Genomic DNA, 19,170 nt, shown 5'->3' with positions numbered 1-19,170 from the left:
GTTAACATTAAAGTACTGCATGCCTAACATCAATAGGAAAGAATAAAAGGATTACTCTGTTGGTTTGTGCTTTGAGGACAATTTCTTTTTTTTTTTTTACAAAGATTACTCAATGTGGTTGTGTTCTAGCATGAAATTCAATTGTTCGGCCGGGTGCAGTGGTTCATGCCTGTAATCCCAGCACTTTGGGATGCCAAGGCAGGTGGATCACAAGGTGAGGAGATGAGAACCATCCTGGCTAACACAGTGAAACCCCGTCTCTACTAAAAATACAAAAAATTAGCCAGGCTTGGTGGTGGGCGCCTGTAGTCCCAGCTACTCAGGAGGCTGAGGCAGGAGAATGGCATGAACGCGGGAGGCGGAACTTGGAGTGAGCCGAGATTGTGCCACTGCACTCTAGCCTGGGTGACAGAGCAAGACTCCGTCTCAAAAAAAAAAAAAAAAAAATTCAGTTGTTCTCTCTAAAGAAACTAGCTTTTAGAAAGAGGTCTGTATAGAAGAAAAGGGCTTTTAATGTTGTCAAAAATTTAGAGAACCGCTGCTATTAGTATATAACCCCAGTTAATAGTTTCTTACTCATAATAGCTGGGTAAGTGAATGTATGGCCATTTACTTTTCACATCCCTTGTATACTTGGGACATAACTAAATAGTTCACCTCAGATGAATGGAGATCCTGTTTCTCCTACTGCCTTGCATAAAATAGACTAATTATCAAACTTTTTCATCTCAGAACTTATTTACAGTCTTAAAAAGTTGTTGAAGACTGCAAAGTACATTTATTACATCTATTTATATTTTAGAGAAATTTTAAAGCACCACTTATTAAAAATAACATTAATCTCAGTGCATATTAACATGAATAAAATAGACATCCACTATATTTTCCAAAACACTAGCAAAAAAACTGATTGAGTGGCATTGTTCTACAGTTGTGCAAGACTCTTTAATATTGAGTGTAGTAAGATAGTTGAATTCTTACATCTGCTTCTGCATTCAGCATATTGCTGGATATTGTCTTGGTTGAAGTATATTAAGAAAATCCAGCCTCATATAGTTATGCAATTGGAGAAGGGAAGAGAGTATTTTAATAACTTTTTCAGATAATTGTGGATATTCTTCTTTGGTACTACACCAAAAATTGACAAGTGGTAGTTTCTTAAAGGTTAGTTGCAATGTGACATCTAAAGCCCTGTCAGTAGTTGTACTTCACTAATAACTGAATGGGTCTTTCGATTTTGTAATATCATGCATTGGTCATTTGAAAAATATCAGCTCACTGGGTTATACAGATCTGAATGTTGGCGCATTTTGTTATATATACTCATCTCCAAATATCCGTGGAAGATCGATGTTCTGGAACCCTCACAGATAACAAAATTTATGGATGCTCAAGTCCTTCATATAAAATGAGTTAGTATTCATATAACCCATATACATCCTTCAGTATTCCTTTTTTTTTTTTTGAGACAAAGTCTTCCTCTGTTGCCCAGGCTGGAGTGCAGTGGTGTGATCTTGGCTTTCTGCAACCTGCCCCTCCCTGGCTCAAGCGATTCTCGTGCCTCAGCCTCCCAAGTAGCTGGGACTATAGGCATGCGCCACCACGCCCAGCTAAATTTTTGTGTGTGTGTATTTTTAATAGAGATGGGGTTTCACCAGGTTGGCCAGGCTGGTCTTGAACTCCTGGCCTCAAGTGATCCACCCACCTCAGCCTCCCAAAGTGTTGAGATTACAGGCATGAGCCACTGTACCTGGCCCTTCAGTATAGTGTAAATAATCTCTAGTTTGTTTATAATACCTAATACAATGCGTTACATAAAGAGTTATACCGTATTGTTTTTACAATTTATATTGTTTTTTATTGTTGTACTGTTAACTTTTCATTTTTGAAAAATAATATTTTTCATCTCTGGTTAGTTGAATTTGAGGATGTGGAATTCAACCAATACAGTGTATCAAAATATTTCATTCATTAATATTACCAGTGACCTCATCTGAAAAGTATTTGTTAGAAAGCTGTCAAGCTCACTGTGTCAGATACAGTTTTCCAAAATTCTAAATCTTGCAGTGGTACCAACTGTATTAGCAGAAGTATTGTTTAGCAGTCCAGCTCAAAATGATCAGTTCTTCCTTAAATGACAAACTCATTTTGTTCATGTTTGATAACCTAATAAACAAATCTGCCAAATGGCCAAATAGGGATAATCTTAGTTTATCTACCAGTCAGCTAGTTTCAGCTTGTAACTCAAACAATTGTACAAGTGCTTTTCCTCAAAATAGCCATTGTACTTCAAATCTATAACAGAAATACTTTATATGTACTTCCTGTTTCTTTATACAGAGTGTAAAAAGATGGTATAAGTACTGAGATTATTAAAAATTATTTGTGCTGTCTTCATGAAGGACATTCTTAAGTGATACTATCATAAAAAACAGCAAACTGAATGTGTGGTGGTGGAGAAAGCAGTGGCTACTACTGCTAGTACAGTTGGTATCACTCCCTTGATTCATGTTCAGTTGCTAGAAGTTTTGCTGCCTATTGTTTTTGAACCATCTTTATAAATTTCAACATAATAAAAAAAGGCAGATAGTGCCTTGGTGCTATTGTGGAAATAGTTTTGAACCCCTGAAGCCCCTGAAAAGGAGGGTTCATGGACCATACTTTGAATTTAGTAGACAGTCAAATATTTGAATAATTGATAAGTTAATGATACTGTTGTTTTTTTCCTTTTTATATTCTTTTTTTTCAGTTTCTTCTCTTGATTTAGAAGTTTGGTGTTCTGTTTTTATTCTTTTGTTAATTGAATTAATCCTTTATTGTACCTGCTTTTAAAGTCTACAGTTAGAGTCTATGTTCTTTTTATGGAATGAACAAGAACCTTGGAATACTTTAATCTTGCTCCTCACATCTTTCATGCTTTTTTTTTTTTTTTTTTTTTTTTTTTAGCATTTTAGTTCTCTGTTTTGTTATTAGAAAATTCAAACATGGATAAAAATAAGCGAATTGGGCAATGAATTCCTACTTATCAACCATTCGTATTCACTTACTGTGTTTGCTTCAACTACACCTTTTCTCTTGCTGAAGATCTTTAAAATTTGTTTAATTTACTTTATTATTTGTTTATTATTTTATATATATATATATATATATATTTTTTTTTTTTTTTTTTGAGGCAGAGTTTCATTCTGTCACCCAGGCTGGAGTGCAGTGGCGCTATCTTGGCTCACTTGCAACCTCCATCTCCTGGGTTCAAGTGATTCTTCTGCCTCACCCTCCTGAGTAGTTGGGATTAAAGGCGCCCGCCACCACACCCAGCTAATTTTTTGTATTTTTAGTAGAGACGGGGTTTCACCGTGTTGTCCAGGCTGGTCTAGAACCCCCGGCCTCGGGTGATCTGTCCACCTTGGCCTCCCAAAGTGCTGGGATTACAGGCATGAGCCACCATGCCCAGCCCAATATATTTTATTGAATTTGATTTATCTAACATATTATTTTGATATACAGTAATTGTGATGAAACATTAGTGAGATATTTAACATTCCTTTATTTTATAACATGTCTTGGAAAATTGGTATTTTACATCTATAGCACATCTCAAGTTAGACTAGCCACTTGTCAAGTGTCTAATGACTGCATGTAACTTGTGGCTACCATTATTGGATAGTGCAGCTTTAGAAATTAGGTAGAAATAGGACTGAAGGGCTGGAAGATACAGAAAAGATGAATTTCTATTCAATATTAAGAATTTACCTTCTAGCAGTTGGAGCTGTGTGATGAGGGGGGTGCATCTCCTTATACAGTAATATGGTCCTTATCATTGAAAGTATTCCAAAAAAACCCATTCAAGCCAATGGAGTGGCTCTTGCCTGTAAACCCAGCTACTTGGGAGGCTGTAGTGAGCTCTAATCATGGTACTGTGTTCCAACCTGGGCAACAGCGTGAGGAAAAAAAAAAGAGAAAGGATTATTCATACATTGGGTAGAACCTGCTGGGTTTTTTGGTTTTTGTTTTTTTTGTTTTGTTTTGTTTTGTTTTTTGGTTTTGGTTTTTTGTGTTTTGGACAAATTTCTGTGTTTTAAAAAAAAATGCTCTTTTACAAAGTTCAGGCCGGGTGAGTGGCTCATGCCCATAATCCCAGCACTTTGGGAGGCCAAAGCGGGTGTATCACTTGAGGTCAGGAGTTTGAGACCAGCGTGGCCAACATGGCAAAACCTCGTCTCTACTAAAAAAAAAAAAAAAAAAAATATATATATATATATATATATGTATTAATTAGACTGATGTGGTGGCAGGTGCCTGTAATCCCAGCTACCTGGGAGGCCGAGGTGGGGGAATCACTTAAACCTGGGAGGCAGAGGTTACAATGAGTGGAGATCATGCCGCTGCACTCCAGCCTGGGCAACAGAGCAGGACTCTCAAAATTTAAATAAATAAAATGAAAAGTTCAAACAATACACAATAATAAAAAATTAAAAATTAACAGGTTCCCCTCTTATGTATGTAGGTCTGCCTGTTGCTTTCTTTCACACAAAGGTAATCATGCTGTATTTCTGCAACTTTTGTTTTGATAAACAACCTGAATGTTTAAAAAGTTCATAATACTGCATTTTATAGATATATAATACTTTATTTGGCAAATTTCTATGCTGTGCTCTTGATAAAGATTTTTAAAGCAAATCTTAAATATTACTTTTTTGCAGTGCTTCAGTATGTAACTCTAAAAAAATACGAGTATCTTCTTACATTAATATAATTCTACCCTCATACCTAATGTTATACCTTGTCCAGATTTTCTCAGAAATGTCTTTTTGTAGGTAGTTTATTTGACTAGGATTCAAACAAGGAGTAAACATTTGGTTGTTATGTTTTCTGAATCTCTCCTTTTAGTTATCTCCTGTTCCCTTTTCATGACATTGACTTGGTTGGTAAAACTAGGTCAGTTCTCCCTATAGAGTGCTCCATATTCTGGATTTTTCATTTTACTTGTCATGTAATTTTACTTCTTTTAGTGTAATTTAATTTCTTCCTTTTTCCTTTGCATTTCTGTAAATGGAAGGTAGCTGTAGAGCTGAGCTATCCAATACTAGCTGTGTTAGTAACTACTGTTGGCTATTTAAATTTACAGTAATTGGATTTAAATACAATTAAAAATTCAGTTCCTCAGCTGGGTGCAGTGGTTCATGCCTGCAATCCCAGCACTTTGGAAGGCTCTCTTGAGTCCAGGAATTTGAGGTTACAGTGTGCTATGATTGTACTGCATTCCAGCCTCAGTGGCAGAACAAGATCTTGTCTCTTAAAAAAAAAAATTTAGTTCCTCAGTTACACTAGCCACAATTCAAGTGCTCAAGAGCCATATACAGGCTGGGTGCAGTGGCTCATGCCTGTAATCCCAGCATTTTGGGAGGCCGAGGTAGGTGGATCATTTGAGGTCAGGAGTTCAAGACCAGCCTGACCAACATGGTGAAACCCCATCTCTACTAAAAATACAAAAATCAGCCCAGTGTGGTGGTGGGCACCTGAAATCCCAGCTACTTGGGAGACTGAGGCAGGAGAATAGCTTGAACCCAGGAGGCAGAGGTTGCAGTGAGCCAAGAGCATGCTACTGCACTCTAGCCTGGGTGACAGAGCGGGACTGTGTCTCAAAATATATATGTATATACACACATAAAAACATATACAGAACTTCCCATCATCATAGATAGAAAGTTCTGGATAGCACTCAGTGCTGGCCTGGGGGCTTGATTACTTGATTAGACTCAACTTCAACATTTTTAGCAAGAGTACTTCATAGATGGTGGCTGTGTTGCTTTTTATTGCGTTATATCAGAGAGACACAGTAGCTGGTTGTCCCATGTCTAGTAATGTTAAGATTGATTAGGTGGGGATCAGCCTTACCCTTTCATTGTATAGTTTTTTTGTTTGTTTGTTTGTTTGGTTGGGGGTGGGACACAGTCTCACTATGTCACCCAGGCTGGAGTGCAGTGGCGTGATCTCAGCTTGTTGCAACCTCCATCTCCTGGGCTGAAGCGATTCTCCTGCCTCAGCCTCCTGAGTAGCTGGGATTACAGGTGCCTGCCACCACGCCTGGCTAATTTTTGTATTTTTAGTAGAGACAGGGTTTCACCATGTTGGCCAGGCTGGTCTCGAACTCCTGACCTCGTGATCCAACTACCTCGGCCTCCCAAAGTGCTGGGATTGCAGGTGTGAGCACCGCACCTGGCCTTATTGTATAGTTTGTAATAATGTTGACAATGAATAAAGACAATTTATCTTCTTCCTCTGAAATCTCTGATCTCTTTCTTGCCTTATTGCATTGGGTAAAACCTTCAATAAAACATTAAATGTTGAGAGCTAATATTCTTGCTTTGTTCTTAATGTTAAGGAGAAATTATTCATGCTTAAACATCAAGTAAGATACTGGTTGTAGTTTTTCATAGATATCTATCAGATCAAGCAAACTTTCTTTTATTCCTTGGTAGCTGAGTCTATATAAATAGGGGTTGAATATATTAATAGTATTAGTAGGGTTTTTTCTATAGTTATTGAGATAATATGGTTTTCTTTTATTCTGTTAATGTCATGCATGATATTTTTTTCTTTTGGATGCTACACTTTACATTCCCAGAATTAACATCATTTGGTCATGATGTATTATTCTTTTATATTTTGCTGGTTTGAGTTGCTAATATTTTGTTAATTATTTACATCTGTGTTCTTAAGAGATAATGGTCTATGGTTTTCTTTTTGTGTAATATCTTTGATTTTAATATTAGGATAATGGTTGATTTCTCCTATGTCCTTTTGAAATGAGTTTGGTTTTCTTTGATAACTTTGGTTCTTTTTTTTCTCCATGCACAATAAGATATCTCAGGCTCTGTACAAAAAGTATCTCGGCCAGGCGCAGTGGCTCACGCCTATAATCCCAGCACTTTGGGAGGCCAAGGCGGGCGGATCACGAGGTCAAGAGATCGAGACCATCCTGGCCAACGTGGTGAAACCCCGTCTCTACTAAAAATACAAAAATCAGCTGGGTGTGGTGACATGCACCTGTAGTCCCAGCTACTTGGGAGGCTGAGGCAGGAAAGTCTCTTGAACCTGGGAGGCGGAGATTGCAGTGAGCCAAGATTGCACCACTGCACTCCAGCCTGGCAACAGAGTGAGATTCGGTCTCCAGAAAAAAAAAAAAGTTGTCTCAGCATGTCTTTTCAACAGAGAGTTTTTCAAATAAGTGCCTGTCACTGCTTTTTAATACTCTTTCTGGATAGTTCTGATTCAATGAAAAAGTAAAATTTAAAAAGAAAAACGTAATGAATACTGAATGTGTAAACTCCATATCTTACCACATTTTAAAAGTTTCTTGGCTGGGCATGGTGGCTCATGCCTGTAATTCCAGCACTTTGGGAGGCCGAGGAGGGCGGATCACGTGAGTTCGGGAGTTCGAGACCAGCCTGACCAACATGGAGAAACCCCGTCTCTACTAAAAATACAGAATTAGCTGGGTGTGATGGCACATGCCTGTAATCGCAGCTACTAGGGAGGCTGAGGCAGGAGAATCACTTGAACCTGGGAGGCAGAGGTTGCAGTGAGCCGAGATCATGCCATTACACTCCAGCCTGGGCAAGAAGAGCAAAACTCCATCTCAAAAAAAAAAAAAAGTTTCTTAGTGTAAACATAATATTATGAGTATATATATCTCATTACGTTTGGAAATGAAATCTTTTTTTTTTTTTTTTTTTTTTTTTTTTGAGATGGAGTCTTGCTCTGTCACCCAGGCTGGTGTGCAGTGGCATGCAGTGGCACAATCTCAGCTCACTGCAACCTCCGCCTCCTGGGTTCAAGCTTTTCTCCTGCCTCAACCTCCCAATTAGCTGGGACTACAGGCGCGTGCCACCACACCTGGCTAATTTTTTATTTTTAGTAGAGACGAGATTTTACCATGTTGGCCAAGCTGGTCTCAAACTCCTGACCTCAGGTGATCCACCCACCTCAGCCTCCCAAAGTGCTGGGATTACAGGCGTCAGCCACCGTGCCCAGCCTAGAAATCTTAAACTTAGCAAAATTATTTGATGTTTAGGTATATCATTTAAGTTCTTCATTTTAGAATTGCTTTAAATTATGAGGAAGAAATTATTTTAGGCATTTTTATTTCCCTTTTCTAGTCAGCTTATTCTTTTTTTTTTAGTGCTAAGTATTTGGATAAGGTAGATATTGTGTGAGGCCCATCAGTCAGTCAATTCTAGCATTTCCCAGACTGATGTAACTTCTGTTCAGTAGAGTAGAATACACTTTCTAGCCAGTTGCTGTAGGATTGTAGGTGATGACTACGCTTAGCCAAGCCATTAATTTATAATAATTACTAACAGGAAATATCAGGTACATTTAGAAATGAGTAAATTTCAAGCCTTGTTATACCTTTTAACCTTAACTGGAATCTTACTTCTGTATTTAAATTAGATACTAAAATATTTAAATCATATAAGACATAATCTTTGGCTATCCGATCACATGACTATTAAATGAGCATGAGAGAATTGGTTTTTATGAATCTTTTTGCATACTCTTGTATTTTATTTAGGTCACGAGCAAAGTATTTTTTCCTCTTTTAAATTCAAATGACTTTTAGGATTATATGTGAAAAACAAATGATAACTGAAGTGTCTAATACTGTTAACTGGTATTATACTTTGCCATAATAGTGATACTGTAAATATGAAACCTTTATTTTAACTTTTCAGGCACAAAAATCTCAAGTCAAGAAATGCTGGACAACAAGGACAGGCACCATCTTTAGGTCAGCAACAACAAATACTTCCTAAGCACAAGACCAATGAGAAGCAAGAAAAGAGTGAAAAGCCACAGAAACGCCCCTTGACCCCTTTTCACCATCGTGTGTCTGTTAGTGATGATGTTGGCATGGACACAGATTCAGCCAGCCAAAGACTTGTGATCTCTGCTCCAGACAGTCAAGTGAGATTTTCAAATATCCGAACTAATGATGTAGCAAAGACTCCTCAGATGCATGGCACCGAAATGGCAAATTCACCTCAACCACCCCCACTTAGTCCTCACCCTTGTGATGTGGTTGATGAAGGAGTGACTAAAACACCTTCAACTCCTCAGAGTCAACATTTTTATCAAATGCCAACACCAGATCCCTTGGTTCCTTCTAAACCAATGGAAGATAGGATAGACAGTTTGTCCCAGTCTTTCCCACCTCAATATCAGGAAGCTGTAGAACCTACAGTATATGTTGGTACAGCAGTAAACTTGGAAGAAGATGAAGCCAATATAGCCTGGAAGTATTACAAGGTCCCAAAGAAAAAAGATGTAGAGTTTTTACCACCTCAACTTCCAAGTGATAAATTCAAGGATGATCCAGTTGGACCTTTTGGACAGGAAAGTGTAACATCAGTTACAGAGTATGTATTTTTTTTAATAGTCACCATTATAATTTAAGGGTGGAAGTGATGCAAGTTCTTAATACTAGGACTCAGTATTGGATTCAAGGTAGGATTTACAAGAATAAATTCATTGAGTATTAACTTTGCATTATTCCTTTACTGTGTTTTTTCCTCAGGGAACTTCTTTATTATGAAATAACTTTAGCCACAAAAAGTGGAGAAAATAATATGTAAACACTTGTACACTTGTACATCAGCCACTTTAAGAATTTTACATACAGTTAGAATTCCTATGTACTGTTTTTCTTCTTCCAGTCTTCCTTCCACTGTCCTGAATTCGGGTACTTTTTTTTTTTTCCCCCCGAGACAGAGTCTCTGTCACCCAGGCTAGAGTGTAGAGACATGATCTAGGCTCACTGAAACTTTACCTCCGGGTTCAAGCGATCTTCTGCCTCAGCCTCCCAAGTAGCTGGGATTATAGGTGTGCGCCACCACCCCCAGCTAATTTTTGTATTTTTAATAGAGATGGGGTTTCACCATGTTGGCTAGGCTGGTCTCGAGCTCCTGACCTCAAGTGATCCACCTACCTCGGCCTCCTGAAGTGTTGGGATTACAGGCATGAGCCACTGCACCCAGCCTGAATTGGTACTTATTATTTCAGTACATGTTTTTATACATGTAGCTCTAGTTATTTTAGTTGCTTTATGGTATTTCCTTATGAACATATGGTAAATATCTAAATTCTTAAAGATAGATATGTTGGTTATTTTCAGTTTTTCACCCTAACATTTTCCATTTTGTTTGGTACACATTTCCTTGTGTACTTGTATAAGAATTTCTTTAGGAAATATATCTAAAAGCCTTTTTCAACATGGCTATGTCCATTTTCAGCATTAAGGGTTGTTGCCCAGTTGCTTTTCCGCAACTGGTATATGGTTTAAACCCTCATGAAACATCAGTATATGGGAATGGCTGTTACACTATGTTTTCCTCTATAGTTGGTATTATGAGATTTAATTTCAATAATCTACAGCACGCAAAATGTCATCTCATTGTCTAAATACGTGTCTTCCAGATTTCTAGTGAGATTGAGCATCATTTAAAATGTTTTGGGGGTATTTAGGTTTCCTCTTCTCTGACTTGCCTATTCGTTGTATTTTTTAGTCCATTTTTCTTTTCTTTTTTTTCTGATGTATTCTTTGCATGTTCTGGGTATTAATCCTGCATTAGTTTTATGTGCTGTAGGTATCTTCCTCCATCGGTGGTTTGCCTTCTTTGTTCACTGTATTAATGTTGTACTTTGGGCAGAAGAAGGCTTTTTTCCAGGTATCCCTTGACTTTCTATGTTGTTATAAATACATTTATAGTCTGTCTAATAATAATTCTTTTATATACAAATTTTTCTAAAAGATGAAAATCAACCAATAAAATACGATTATGCTCAATAGAACTGTCTACCTATTTATTAGTGCAAGGCCAAGGAATGTACAAAGATTACAGTTCCTCCTTTATCAGATCATTGTCAGTGAATTACCTTTTTTTTTCAGTTAATTACTTTCTTATTGCTTAAATGCTACTAATAGGTTAAATAATGTCTTAGACTTTATTTGCTTAAAATGTCACATTTTCATTATTGATTTATGTTTATTTTTTAATGTAGCTTTTTTCCTCAATATCAGATTACTCCAGATAATATAACTATTATATGGAGTTTAATACTTTCTTATTTCTGTTATAATGTGAACCAATTGCTTTCTAGACTTGTTTTCAGCTCTCTAGGATTTCATTTTGATTAGACTCAAGTTAATACCACAGTTTTTTTTATAACTAGTGGCTTCTTTTTGGTTTCGCCCTTATTTTCTTGGTGAATATCTAGCTTCCTTGGGGGGAGGGGGTGAAAGGGAAGAGTGGGAGATAAATTTGGCATCCTTGTATTTCTGAAAATGATCTGATATTTTGCCCTCATGCTTGGATTGATAATTTGATTACATGTTGGTTTCATAATTGGAAATAATTTCCCCCTTGAACTCATAGGCATTGCTTTACTGTCTTCTAGTATCTCAAACTTCGGATGAAATATGTAATAATGAGTTTCATTCTTGCTTATTTAAAAAAACATGTGATCTCTTACTTCTGTGAGGCTTTTAAGGTCTTCTCTTAGCTTTAGAAATTTCACAAGAATATGTGTAGTAGGTATAATGATCTTTTTTCCAGTCCTTGTGATGGGCACTTGAAGGGCTCTTTCTTTTTTTTTTTTTTTTTTTTTTTTTTTTTGAGACAGAGTCTCGCTCTCTCGTCCAGGCTGGAGTGCAGTTTCATGATCTGCGCTCATTGCAAGCTCTGCCTTCCGGGTTCATGCATTTTCCTGCCTCAGCCTCCCGAGTAGCTGGGACTGTAGGCGTGTGCCACCACACCCTGCTAATTGTTTACATTTTTTAGTAGAGACGGAATTTCACAGTGTTAGTCAAGATAGTCTCAATCTCCTGACCTCGTGATCCCCCCACCCCCGCCGCCCCCGCCTCAGCCTCCCAAATTGCTGGGGTTACAAACGTGAGCCACTGTGCCAACCAAGGGCTAACTCATTTTGAAGGCTTTTGTTCTGCAATTTGGAAATTCTCTATTTCTTAGATAATACGATCTCCTTAAAAATTATTTTTAAAACTTCCATGTTTTAGATGGTGCTCTGTTTTCTCAGGGGATTCTCAACTTTCTTGAATTCTGAATTTTTGTTTCTCGTGTTTTAAAAACATTCTCAACTGATTTTTTTTTAATGACATTCCTTTGTTTGATGTTCTGTGATTTTGTTTTTCTCTAGAATTACTTTAGTTTGGTCTTGTTCTTTACTCAGATTCTTCTTGTCATACTTCTGATTGTTTTTTGTGTTTTTGTTTTTGAGATGGAGTCTTGTTCTGTCACCCACGCTGGAGTGCAGTGGCGCTATCTCGACTCACTGAAACCTCCGCCCTCCAGGTCCAAGCGACCCTCCTGCCTCAGCCTCCCGAGGAGCTGGGACTATAGGCACGTGCCACCACGCCCGGCTGATTGTTTGTATTTTTAGTAGAGATGGGGCTTCACCTTGTTAGCCAGGATGGTCTTGATCTCCTGACCTTGTGATCCACCTGCCTCTACCTCCCAAAGTGCTGGGATTACAGGCGTGAGCCACTGCACCTGACCTAATTGTTATTATTTCATTTTTATTTTTTTGAGATGGAGCCTCATTCTGTCTCCCAGGCTGGAGTAAAATGGTGTGATCTGAGCTCACTGCAACCTCCATCTCCTGGGTTCAAGCAATTCTCCTGCCTCAGTCTCCCAAGCTGGGACTACAAGTGCGTGCCACCATGCCTGGCTAAGTTTTGTATTTTTAATAGAGACAGGATTTCACCATGTTGGCCAGGCTGGTCTCGAACTCCTGACCTCAAGTGATCCACTGGCCTCAGCCTCCCAAGGTGCTGGAATTACAGGCGTGAGCCCCTGCGCTCGACCTGATAGTTATTATTATTTCATTTTTGTTTTTTTGAGATGGAGTCTCATTCTGTCTCCCAGGCTGGAGTGCAGTGGTGTGATCTGAGCTCACTGCAACCTCCACCTCCCGGGTTCAAGCAATTCTCCTGCCTCAGCCTCCCAAGTAGCTGGGACTAGAAGTGCATGCCACCATGCCTGGCTAATTTTTGTATTTTTAATAGAGACGGGGTTTCACCATGTTGGCCGGGCTGGTCTCGAATTCCTGACCTCAAGTGATCCACTGGCCTCAGCCTCCCAAAGTGCTGGGATTACAGGCATGAGCCACCACACCTGGCCTGTCTGTATATATTTTAATGTCAGAGAATAGATAGGGTGATTGGAAATGTTGTATATAGGTAGAGCTTGTTGACTGGTGGGCCTTGCTCATTCAATAAATACTTTAGTATGTAATATGTGTAGGTGTCAGATAATTCGCTTTATGATAATTGGATAGGGAATTTTTGGAAGGGAAGGCAACCATTCCTAGAATTCCAGAATGAAGAGGATGTTATACTTATTTTCACAGGTAGTTTATTCATTTTCCTTAAAAAGGAACTTTTCTTGTTGCCCCATTTTCAGCTCTTTTTCTCATTTATGTTTTTCTTCTGGTTCCTGTCCCCTTCTCCTTTTTCTTTTTCCCTCCTCCTCTTTTTTTTTTTTTACTCCTCCTTGCAGAGCTGGGCTAACCCCATAGGCAGTGTGACCAAAGTAACCCTTTTTCTCATATCTGTCTAGAAATTTAAGTCCAGATTTTTTCTGACTTTCCCAGGCAATTAGACTCTCCTGTTGTTTATGTAGTTGGCCTATAATCCCTTCTTTTGCATATTCTAGGTTGTGAACATTTTCTGCTGTATTTTATCTTATTTGAGCTTCCCTGTGAGACTTAGTGAAACATCTGGTCTATTTATAGCCTCTCTCTCATTTTTTCTACTGTTAGAGATTTATTCTCTTTTAAAATACCTAGCCGAGTGCTATGGTTGTGTGAGGAGGATTGCTTGATCCCAGGAGTTCCGGGCTGCTGTGCACTGGGCCGATTGAGTGTCTGCATCAAGTTCAGCATCAGTATGGTGACCTCCAGGTTGCCTGAGGACGGGTGAACCAGTCTAGGATGGAAATGGAGCAGGTCAAAACTCCTATGCTGATAGTGGTGGGATTGCACCTGTGAATAGCCACTGTATTCCAGCCTGGGCAGCAATGAGACCCTGTTTCTTTAAAAATAATAGTAAATTAAAATGCTTTTATTGTCATTTTAGCAGATGAGTCCTGTGCTTCATCTGGCCTTTTGAATCTAAAAGTATTTTAATTTTATTTTATTTATTTTGAGACAGAGTCTTACTGTGTCACCCAGGCTGGAGTGCATTGGCACAGTCTCGGCTCACTGCAACTTCCGCCTCCCAGGTTCACGCAATTCTTGTGCCTCAACCTCCAGAATAGCTGGAATTACAGGCGTGCGCCACCATGACCAGATAATTTTTGTACTTTTAGTAGAGATCAGGTTTCACCATTTTGGCCAGGCTGGTCTTGAACTCCTGACCTCAAGTGATCAGTCCGTGTCAGCCTCCCAAAGTGCTGGGATTACAGACACAAGCCACTGTGCCCATCCATGATTTTATTTTTAATTAAAATTAATCTGGATTATAAATTGAGAGAGATCAGTATACTCTTAGGGATTATGAAAGACAGTGAGTTTACTTAATAGTCAGCAGGTCTCTTGAAAGTAAATGTCGTCTTAGAGCTGGGCGTGGTAGGTCACACCTGTAATCCCAGCACTTTGGGAGGCCAGGCGGGTGGATCACCTGAAGTCAGGAGTTCCAGACCAGCCTGGCCAACATGGTGAAACCCTGTCTCTACTGAAAATACAAAAATCAGCTGGGTGTGGTGGCATGTGCCTGTAATCCCAGATACTCAGAGGCTAAGGTAGGAGAACCCCTTAAACCGGGAGGCAGAAGTTGCAGTGAGCAGAGATCATGCCACTGCACTCCAGCTTGGGCAACAGAGTGAGACTCCGTCTCAAAAAAAAAAAAAAAAAAAAGTCAATGATGTCTTAGAAACAAACCTTAAAAAAATCTTAGTCTTACTCATGGTAAATGTAACGTAAGTCTAAGCCAGCCTCAGCTCTTGCCTGATATTACTAGTCTCCTTGTTTCTATTCTACACGTATTCTCTACACAGCAGTGAGGGTAATCATTGCAAGTAAAATATTGCCTTACTTATTTGCTTAAATTCCTCCCATAGTTTCCCTTTACACTTAGAGTAAAATCCATACCCTTTCTCCTGATCTGTAAGATTGTATGCAGTCTCTTGCCTACCTCGTTCTTCACCCATGTTACCTACTGGTATCCTGCCTGTCTCCTGATTTAGCTATACCAGCATCCTTGATAAATTATTCAAAAAGCCAAGCTTATTCCTCATGGCCTTTTAGAATTGGATTATAAAGAGGGTGAACTGCTTATCCCTTCTTACCATTCAGTGCTGCTCAAAAGTTATCTTCTCAGGGAGGATTTTCCTGACCGTTTTATCTAAACTATGGTCTTTCTCTCCCAAATCACTGCCTGTCCTGTGCACTGCTTTTAATTTCTCCTTAGCATGTATCTGAAATTATATTATGTATTTGCTAATGGTCTTTTCCCTATTAGAATGCAAGCTCTATGAGGGCAAGGAGTCTTGTCTTGTTTACTGCTGTATTCTTCTAGCACAAACACACATACCCCCTTAGAACAATTGTAGGTACACAATAGAAATTCAGCAAATGTTTGGGTGAATGAAATGACAGTGTGGCCCTAAAATACTATTTTAAAACTTGTTTTATTTCCAGGTTATATTTTCTTATTTAATGTGTGTAAAAATGTGGTGGTATGAATTTTTTTTGGTTTAAAAAACTTTAATAGTGAGTTTTTGTGGGCAAAATGAAGGTCTCTTAGAAGTTAATACAGTTTAACCTTAAAATCTGTTGTAGACCGGGCGCGGTGGCTCAAGCCTGTAATCCCAGCACTTTGGGAGGCCAAGATGGGCGGATCGCGAGGTCAGGGGATCGAGACCATCCTGGCTAACACGGTGAAACCCCGTCTCTACTGAAAAAAAAATACAAAAAACTAGCCGGGCGAGGTGGCGAGTGCCTATAGTCCCAGCTACTCGGGAGGCTGAGGCAGGAGAATGGCGTAAACCTGGGAGGCGGAGCTTGCAGTGATCTGAGATCTGGCCACTGCACTCCAGCCCGGGCGACAGAGCAAGACTCCGTCTCAAAAAAAAAAAAAAATCCGTTCTAAAATTATTTGACATTTTTCTCACTGAATAAGAATGAGAAGGAGGAAGCATAGTGTAGAAAAGTAGCATGCGGGATAGAGTGGTACTGGATTGTAATTATGTAAGGTAAGGAAATAATATGCTTTGCCTATTCCTTGTCACCCTTTTTTTCTGCCTTATAGATAAGGAAAAAAAAGATTGAATAAAAGGGTTTTAATTTTAATGATATGTCTTATGTGAGTATTGTTTTGGTTATACTAGTTACTGAAATGTGTATCATGTCACAGTTGACTTTTTTTTTTCTTTTTTTTTTGAGATGGAGTTTTGCTCTTGTTGCTCAGGCTGGAGTGCAGTGGTACAATCTTGGCTCACTGCAACCTCTGCCTCCTAAGTTCAAGCAATTCTCTTGCCTCACCCTCCCAAGTAGCTGGGATTACAGACATGCACCTCCACACCCGACTAATTTTTTGTATTTAGTAGAGACAAGGTTTCACCATGTTGGTCAGGCTGGTCTCGAACTCCTGACCTCAGGTGATCCACGTACCTCAGCCTCACAAAGTGCTGGGATTACAGGTGTGAACCACTGCGCCTGGCCACAATTCACTTCTAGATATAAGCTTTGTTTTTGTAGTATGATAACAGATTAGTTGATATGGTAAATATCCAAAAGGTGAACCATCAAAGGTTTAGCTGCTATGTTAACTGAGAAGCATTTATGGAATGTAATTGTTCTATACTTGGTACGTTAAAAGTTTGATTTTAAAAATAATCATGTGGATGATTCTGTCCTTTTCCTGGAATTATTATTCTGTGTAGTATTTCCCAACTGGGGCAATTTTATATCCTTCCAGCCCCATCCCCAGGTAACATTTGCCAATGTCCAGAGACATTTTTTATTATCAACTTGGGGTATGCTACTGGCACCTAGTAAGTAGAGATTAGAGATGCTGCTAAATATCTTACAGTTCACAGGCTAATCTCCCATAACAAAAAATTATCCAGCTCGAAGTGTTAAAAGTGTTAAGGTACTTTAATATAATGAATAACCTGTAACAGAAATTTGAACTCTAAAATAATAGTTACTAGAAAGGTCAGCATGTTTACTGATTGACTTCATCGGGGAGATTCCCCATGCTACTTTAGTCACTCCATACTAGGGTCAGATACTTGACATGGTCTTTTTTTTTTTTTTTAAAACGGAGTCTCACTGTCACCCAGGCTGGAGTGCAGTGGCACAATCTCCGCTCACTGCAAGCTCCGCCTCCTAGGTTCACACCATTCTCCTGCCTCAGCCTCCCGAGTAGCTGGGACCACAGGCGCCCACCACCACGCCTGGCTAATTTTTTGTATTTTTAGTAGAGACGGGGTTTCACTGTGTTAGCCAGGATGGTCTTGATCTCCTGACCTCGTGATCCGCCGGCCTCGGCCTCCCAAAGTGCTGGGATTACAGGTGTGAGCCACCGCGCCCGGCAGGCATGGTCTTTTATTATGCTGAAACAAAAATGCTTTTTTTTCCCCATAGTGAAAAGGATTTTGTTGGAATAACTGGATAATTTATTACCTACTGTTAATATTGCTTGAGATGTGATGTCATAAGGATCAAAATAATAGTCGTCTCCTTGTAGAAAGTGGTACAGCCAATTGACAAAGTTAGATATGTTCCCTGTCATTAAAATAAATTCAGTGAATTATTGTTACTCTCTTTTGAAGGCTTTTTTTGTTTGTTTGTTTTGTTTTGTTTTGTTTTTTGAGATGGAGTTTCGCTCTTGTTGCCCTTGGCTCACTGCAACCTCCACCTCCCAGGTTCAAGTGATTCTTCTGCCTTGGCCTCCTGAGTAGCTGGGATCACAGGCATGCGCCGCCACACCTGGCTAATTTTTGTATTTTTAGTAGAGACGGGTTTCGCCATGTTGGCCACGCCGGTCTCGAACTCCCAACTTCAGGTGATACACCCGCCTCGGCCTCCCAAAGTGCTGGGATTACAGGAGTGAGCCCCTGCGCCTGGCCCTCTTTTGATGGCATTTAAACAACCTTCTTAAATTCTTTCTGGAAGCACTTATAATTTTAAAGATGTAATATGATCAAACACCTTTTTAGTCATAGAGTAATCCATTCAGAAGCCTCATTTGTTTATATTAGTAAATTGGTGAATTTCTGTCACCTAGTCATTGTAAATATCCATTATTATTTTTCCATTCTTTGAGTTTTGAAAGTGCATTTAAATGTTTAGCAGTTAATCTTTTTTTTTTTTTTTTTTTTTTTTTTGAGACGGAGTCTCGCTCTGCCGCCCAGGCTGGAGTGCAGTGGCCGGATCTCAGCTCACTGCAAGCTCCGCCTCCCGGGTTCATGCCATTCTCCTGCCTCAGCCTCCCGAGTAGTTGGGACTACAGGCGCCCGCCACCGTGCCCGGCTAGTTTTTTTTTTTTGTATTTTTTAGTAGAGACGGGATTTCACCGTGTTAGCCAGGATGGTCTCGATCTCCTGACCTCGTGATCCGCCCGTCTCGGCCTCCCAAAGTGCTGGGATTACAGGCTTGAGCCACCGCGCCCGGCCAGCAGTTAATTTTAATGAAGTTAATTAGAGGGCTGTTGCAAGTCCTCTGCATTTTGTATCTCAGGAATATTATCTTTCTTTTTAAATTCATATTCTTAAAAGGTATTTCTTTATCGGTTTGAATAAAACTGAAGTTTCTCTTATGCAGTATGCTGTGGGGGCACTGTTGGTGTATAAAATAAATTTAGCTCTTGATTGTAAATGAAATTCTAGTCTATTGGAAAATAACATATTATCTGATAGAGCTATAACTAAAATATAGTACAGACACAGAGTGGGGAATAATTCCATTTATGAAGATGCAGAAGCTTTATGTAGTTTGGTATGGTTAGATTATAGGGGTGTTCCTTAGTAGTTTGGTGTGTCATGATGAGAAATGAGACCTGAAAAGCGTAGGACTATGGAATGGAATAGCAGAATAGTATTCATAAGTTTATGTATTATCCTTGAGATGATGGGGGAGCTATTTCAA

At 39.2% G+C, this 19,170-nt stretch overlaps 1 protein-coding gene across 1 annotated transcript in view; it reads left to right on the top strand.

The window, feature by feature from the left end:
* MED13 (mediator complex subunit 13) overlaps positions 1-19,170 on the top strand; it is a 125,785-nt gene that overhangs the window by 46,379 nt on the left and 60,236 nt on the right. Inside the window, exon 9 of the mRNA XM_005583888.5 lies at positions 8,736-9,419. Coding sequence (XP_005583945.1) covers positions 8,736-9,419 — 684 coding nt within the window. The remainder of the gene's footprint in view (positions 1-8,735; positions 9,420-19,170) is intronic.

The sequence above is a fragment of the Macaca fascicularis genome, chromosome 16 (assembly GCF_037993035.2).
Source record: "Macaca fascicularis isolate 582-1 chromosome 16, T2T-MFA8v1.1".
In the NCBI taxonomy this organism is placed as follows: domain Eukaryota; kingdom Metazoa; phylum Chordata; class Mammalia; order Primates; family Cercopithecidae; genus Macaca; species Macaca fascicularis.
This window is presented reverse-complemented; position numbering and strand designations above follow the sequence as displayed.